The sequence below is a fragment of the Rosa chinensis genome, chromosome 6, assembly GCF_002994745.2.
Source record: "Rosa chinensis cultivar Old Blush chromosome 6, RchiOBHm-V2, whole genome shotgun sequence".
NCBI lineage: Eukaryota > Viridiplantae > Streptophyta > Magnoliopsida > Rosales > Rosaceae > Rosa > Rosa chinensis.
Genome location: NC_037093.1, coordinates 54,225,008 through 54,231,888, shown reverse-complemented (window position 1 = coordinate 54,231,888; position 6,881 = coordinate 54,225,008). Strand labels below are relative to the sequence as shown.

Here is a 6,881-nt window from a genome sequence, read left to right as displayed (position 1 = left end):
AAAGGGTAAACAAAATTGCATTACCCAAACAATTACATTGAGTTAAACTGAAAAATCCTGAACACTAGGACTAAACAGAAGATGGTACTTCTGTACGCAAAAATATAACCTACAACTTTCTATACATTTTCTAATTCATCTTGATAGTCAAAATCAACAATCTGCAGCTTGAACTATGCAAGTTTATCCTGTGAGGAACCACCCTGGTTAGGCTTTGTAAGTGCTTTAGTGAAAAATCTGTGGATCTCCGGTATGATTCGTTTCATTAATGGATGAAACCTAAGTAATTTTGTCACAAGAGTTCATATTAGTACAACACTGCGCACAGATTCAAACACGGAAAGCAAAAAAGGGCAACTGCTCAGCAGCTGAGGAATGAGATCTACTACATACCATGGTTTCTTGCTCAACTTATCAAACTGCTCTAGTACAAACAGAATGCATGCTTGCATCAACGACATGGCGTTATAGGCCTCTGATAACTCAAACATGAGAGACACATTTTCCACACAAATATCCTTTAAGAAAGAAAAATAACTGATCAGAGACTAATTCATAACCAAGCAGAAGATTAATCACAACTAATTCAAAATAGCTAGCCCACCTGAGCAATGGCATGTTCACATTGACGCTTAAGACCTTCTAAAAGGTACTGATCAGCAGCTTTGAGGAGATCGTGAGCAATATCCAAATCGACTTCAACTGATCCCGTGTATATGAATCTAGGAGCAGTAAGATCACAATAATTAAGAGGGTGCAATTACATTTTACTCTTAACCAGGGGTAAGTTGGAAGGCCTACCTCATCATCAGTTCAAAAACATCCCATCTAATATTTGGAATCTCTACATCCTTGGCATCTCTCTCCTGCAATACAATGTTTCACTTTGTTAATTAACAAAAGAAAATCCATGAAGCCATTTCTTCCTCCATTCTTTCTATGATAAGTTTGTGCTTAGCCGGTTTACAAGTGTAAGGATATGCCAAAAGTGGGACAAAACAAGGAACAGGCCAGGTGACCAATTTAAGGAGACTATTTACTGTTGCATTTATATTATTACCATTCAGAAATGAAATGCGGGAGATAGGATTGGATTCAGTAAATGTTCACTTTTTGGAAACAGCTAAGAAAGCTAATCGCTCAATCAATTCTTACCCTGTATCCACCATCGAACATGGCTCGAAATGCTTCCGAAGAAGCAAGCAGACAAATTCTGTGTGCATAAAACTGTTTACCTGATCAAAGCAAAGCATTGAACAAATATATATTGTTAATATCATTTGTACAGCAAAAGTGACTATAGCAAAGAAAAGGATATAAACAAGAACAATCCCCACCGTCAACTAAGAATGTTATGTCAGAAAGTGTCGGATTGTTTACATATTGCTCACCCAAATACACCTGTAAAAAGAACAAAAAATCACATCAGAAAGTCCAAGCTCCTAAATATCCACGCCCAGTATCAATTGAACACCAAATGCATGGTAAAAGCATTTTAAAATACAGCCCTAACAGTCATCAACTAACCATACTCTGCAGGATCCTGCCTCAAAGGCTTACAAAAAACAACAATAATTTGAAACGATTATATTATCAGACGTTCAAAACACTAACGAAATTAATGTGCGCGAGGGACAGAAATATACATATCAGATGAAATAACACTCTATACTCCTAAATTCTCAATGCTTAAGCACTTAGCAGTCAAAGTGCAGTGAATCTGATCAGTAAACATTCAATAGACTACTGTCAACCAAAAATTAATTACATCTTCAAAATTATATTGAACCCCTCACAAACTGAAAGTAAAGAGAATCACAAGGTTACATGTTCATTAAACCAAGTTAATATCTGAAGAATACCTGTGAGTTTGGTGCTGGAGGAACTGCATCTACATGAGAGAGTGGAGAGGCTTTTGTAGCCAATGTGTGCAAGGCCAATGAACCATCATGTTGCTGCTTCAGGCTTTTAGACTCAAGAAGCCCCACCAGCAGCTCCAATCCTGCAAGAAATGATTTTGTGTCAAAATACTTAATCCTGGAATGCACGCGGACACACACACACAAAAGCAAAGCAAGAAAGCAGCCTCATCAAACCAAGCAAACAACAACAATGCATGTCAAAATGTTTTATTCTAGCACATGCTCAGTAGTGAGTACTGTCTAGCAGTTGAAAGTTTGAAACAAGGATATCATGGTAAATTGTTATCTTTACTCTTTTAAAGTGTTCGTTATCACAAAAAACCTTAGCTTTGTTATCCAAGAATCTTAGCACTACCTAATGAAGGAGAATTCTGAGGACATTTATATAAAATACCTACCTTTGTGTTCAATAAAAATGACTTGACGATCACCAGGCTTACAAAGATGAGCAAAAGCCAAAGCCACTCGACATTGAATAGCCTTGTCAGCAACCCGCATCAGATATAATAGATTGTTCAATACCTGTTAAGATAAACCAACTGAGGTATTGGAATGACATGAATGTCTCCAGTAACGAGAGCAAATGCAATTACAAAGTGAAATAGACACAAGTAGCCAAAAGAAAACAAAAGTGCAATGTGATAAAACTCACTCGACCACAAATCTTCCCCTCTAATCTTTTCAATGTCTTTTCAACACAATCCTTAGTTCGCTGCAAGTACCAAAAATTTAACATGTTAAGGCAACAAATTAAAGTCATACAAAACTACATGAAGATTTAAAAACAAACAGGAAATGAATACTTGAACAAGGAATTCTCCATCTTGAAATTTCTGGACAATTCCAAATTTAATAAGAGCTGCAATGTTGTCCTACAAAATAAAAAATAAAAAATAGTCACACTGTTAAACAGAATAATGATGATACAGACAACTGCACTACAAACTGAATTTAATCATGAACAAACATTACCTCATTATCTGCAAGACCATATAGAGCAAATGCAGCATTGTGTTGCAGAGATTCATTTTTCGAATCAAGTAACTTGAGTAGAGGCACTATGCCACCATTATGAGCAATGCCAGCTTGGTTATGTGTGTCCTGATATAACAATCAGTTACCAAAAAAAGGAAACCAGTAAACATCCCAGTGAGTTTTAGCATCACACTCAGTAAACATCCAACAAGACTTTTTAGTCATAATATTATTCTCCTTGCATTACAAAGATACTTTAACCAAAAATGAAAATAAAAAAAGGGCAATCCCCTTATTGTATAAGCATAACCAATGATAGTATCATAATTTCATGAGGATTCCCATCGTGTATACTAAAGGTACTTTACAAAACAAAATCAACAAAACAACCATTCTCTCACATGATACTTAAAACTCCCTTACGATATTTCAACATCCGACTGTATACAAAATTGGATAACGAGTCAAAGACAATAACCTGTGCCAACCTCCCAATTGCAAAAGCCGACATCTCCTTGACCTGTGAATCAGGTGACTGGAGCATCTTAATTAATGGTTGTACCGCTCCCCTTTGAACAATGTGTGCCTGCATCAACAAATTGTTATGAGATAAGCGAAATTATTTATGACAGTGAATGAGGGTGAAGTACATGGTTTAACCAAAAGGGTATTTCATTCCACCTTGCAATCTGAATCAGCCGTAGCAAACTGACCAAGTAATAGAGCAGCTTCTCTTTGGCTTTCCAAACAAGGTGAACTGTTTAAAAAAAAAACAAAAAAGAAAGGACATTAGAAATATCATATCTAACAGCTAAAGACCTATAAGCTCAAGACAACAACATGAATGAAGTAAATTCCACAAAATAACTGCATGCAAAATTCACCATTACCTCAGTAAATCAATAACAGGTTGTAAAGCACCAGCAACAAGAACAAGTTTCTTGATGCTTGGGGAAGAGTGGACAAGATTACCAATTACACCAACCTGATAATCCCAAAGAAATTTCAGTTAGTGCTTACAAAAGGGTGTGGTCAGAAAATTAAAGATATGACAGAGGAAAAATTAGACATATATAAGAACTTACTGCTTCATAAGTCATAGTTGCAATCTCAGATCGCAGCATAAGCACCAGGTTAGGCAAAGCGTTGCACTCAACAATCTGAAATTTTGCAATTCATATAAGCAACAATACAATAGGTGCTTCAAATTACATATACCACTTAACAGGAAAAGTTAGCTACCTGATTTTTGTTTTCGTCATTTTTGAATGCTAGGATCTTCAGGGCCCCTGCAGCTGCCCTCTGTACCTTTGTGTCAAAGAAGTTAAGCAACTCCACAAGAGGAGGGATACCACCTTCAATCCTGAATGTGCAAGGATATAAGAAACAAATATCGAGAAGTTTTAGCATCACACTCAGCAAAGCAGAAGATCACCATACCTGACAAGGTTTTTAATGTTGCTATTCTCATGAGAAATGTTACAGATTGCATCCGCAGCTCTCCTGATAACACCATCAACCGCCCCCGCATTTGAGCCACTACTACTCTTGTGCCTCTTTAACAGATCAATAAGAGGCGACAAACCTCCAGCATCAACTATGAGATGTTGATTCTCCGGCTTTATAACATAAACACACACACACACACCAAAAATTTCAATTGAGAACCTCCAAGTTTAAATCAAAAAAGGAAAAGAAAAATAAAATCACCTACAAATTTTATGATCCAAATACTTCAATTATAGAAACAAATAACCAAAATAGATCGTCATAAATCCTAATCAAAGCCGAAAATGCCAAAAATGACAAAACACAAGAGACGGAGCTAGTCAATTACCTTAACGGCGATGAGATTAAGAGCGAAAGCACTTTCTTTCTCGACCTCGTGCTCACACGGAATCGGACTGTGGCTTCCGGCTCTCTCCGGCGGCGGCGTCCGTAGATGCTTAACCAGAGCCGGAACCGCTCCGCATTCCACTAAGTCATTCAGATTGTCCTCTACAACCAAATCACCCAAACATCAGAAACCCTAACCCCCAATTACATCACAAACAAAAGAAATGAAGAGACAAATTCAAGTTATAAATCGATTACCGTTCTTGGCGAGTTCGACGAGGGCTCGGGCGGCGACCTTGGCGGCGGCGCGGTCGGCGTCGGAGGCGGAGAAGGTGGAGTCGAGAACCTTGACGTGGGCGCGAATCTCAAGAAGCGGATCTTGGGGATCGACGGCCGGAGATTTACGATCCGGCTCGTTTTCTTGGGTTTCTTCTACGAAGTCTTGTTCCAGCTTCCGCTTCAGACTGCGGCGTCTAGTGGTGACGGAGCGGCGGTCCATGGAGGATTAGGGGTAATTTGGGAATAAAAATGAGTGTTTGGGATTTTTCTTGGGCATATGAGAGGGCGTGGAAATGAGGAGGGTCATATTTTTATGATGGAGGTCAAATTCAGTTTCCCGCCAATTTTTGAGTTCCCGGTTAAACTTTTTGGAGGGTCTTTCAATTTCAAAAGTGCGCTTCCGCCACTAATATAGTTTATGGGCTGGGCTTAACTGAGTTCGATTTCCCATTCGTAAATTTATCCTGAGAGGTATGGATTGGGCCAAAGTAAGATACCCAACTGAGCTAATGCTGGGCCTAGCTTACCACCTAGACAATATGTTATGCATGAAAGCGGTTCCTAGAGAGGACCAACTATTCAGGACTGGATGGTATGAGGTCGAGTTTCAAGCGGGATGGTATAGCGACCTCAACCACACTTCATAGTTATTGAAATTCATATCTCAAATATGTGTACATACTTGTGTATGTTTGTGTTGAGAGAGAGCAAAGTTCGAAATTTTGATTTTCGACAGAAATTGTCAGTGTTGATGGGGATTTTGATATATTTTGGTCAATATTGATAGGAGAGTGAAATTCACAATTCTCATTTTACAATCCACACTTCATATTTCCTCTTTTAGTATCTTAACATCACATGCTTACAATCCATACTACAAAAAGACAAAACTTAAAATACTAAAAAAATAAACATGAAGTATGAATTGTAAAATGAGGAGGGTGAATTTCACTTCTCAATTGATATCTTAAAATTAGTATTGCAAATATTTTTGGAATATAGCTTAAATATCGATAAAGTCAAATACAAAATTTACAATAGTTTTGAATGATTTAAATCCTTTAGAGAGAGAAAGCGGATAGTTATGAAGCTCAATTTTTGAATTGTGCTGTGGTGATTGACTTTATACTTTTTTGTACTCTCATTTAGCCGACAGGAACCCTCCTACTTCAAAGGTAATGACCCAATGCCCTACTAAATTTAATGTAGTAGAATTGTGAAACTATTCAGGGCCGGTTCTGAGATTCTAACGGCGGCCTGAGGCAAAGAATTAAAATGTGGCCTCCTATATATGTGTGTGTGTGTATTGCGCCAAATAATAGTATAAAATTATGTATTTTGAATAATTACCTTAAGTGATTTAAAAAAGAAAAGAAAAAAGAGGTGAAGCAGTTGGGCCCCACTCAAGTCCCTTAATTAGGTGATTCGAACCTTGGTGAACAGGGATGCGGTCTGACTTCCCTTCTATTGGAGCAACACATGACTTGTTGCTTATAAAAGCAAACTATACATATATATAAATATATTTAACTTATATACAAAAACTCCGGAGGCCTAAGGCGGCAGCCGCCTCAGGGCCGGCCCTGAAACTATTTATAATCTTATTACAGGTACGGTACCCTAATTTTTTGTTGTGCACTTAGACTATACATGCCTATTTTGACGGCCAGGCATATACAAAAAATTAAAATAATGTTTGTGCATGTTGAATTTTCTTTTTCTCATCCACAAATTTCCAAAGAAATATCAAAGTGGGAGTCATTATTTTCTTTAGTCTGATTAGGATATGAAATCTCCAATCACAGAACACAAATCCTTGAAGATCCTAGTACATCTCCAAATGTCCACTAGTACATCTCCAAATCCACT

At 37.6% G+C, this 6,881-nt stretch overlaps 1 protein-coding gene across 1 annotated transcript; it reads right to left on the bottom strand.

Annotated features, from left to right (window-relative positions):
• On the bottom strand, window positions 1–5,320 carry LOC112172887 (ARM REPEAT PROTEIN INTERACTING WITH ABF2). Its single transcript, XM_024310383.2, has 19 exons — window positions 4,992–5,320; window positions 4,735–4,895; window positions 4,338–4,516; window positions 4,140–4,260; window positions 3,983–4,057; window positions 3,788–3,882; window positions 3,579–3,654; window positions 3,376–3,483; window positions 2,895–3,023; window positions 2,726–2,794; window positions 2,575–2,634; window positions 2,321–2,444; window positions 1,863–2,002; window positions 1,338–1,401; window positions 1,156–1,235; window positions 802–866; window positions 605–722; window positions 394–518; window positions 1–279 (listed from the first exon to the last, which is right to left on the bottom strand). The coding sequence occupies exons 1-19, from the start codon at window positions 5,230–5,232 to the stop codon at window positions 174–176; spliced, it is 2,136 nt and encodes a 711-aa protein (XP_024166151.1). The 5' UTR covers window positions 5,233–5,320; the 3' UTR covers window positions 1–173.
• Between the last annotated feature and the right edge of the window lie 1,561 nt (window positions 5,321–6,881).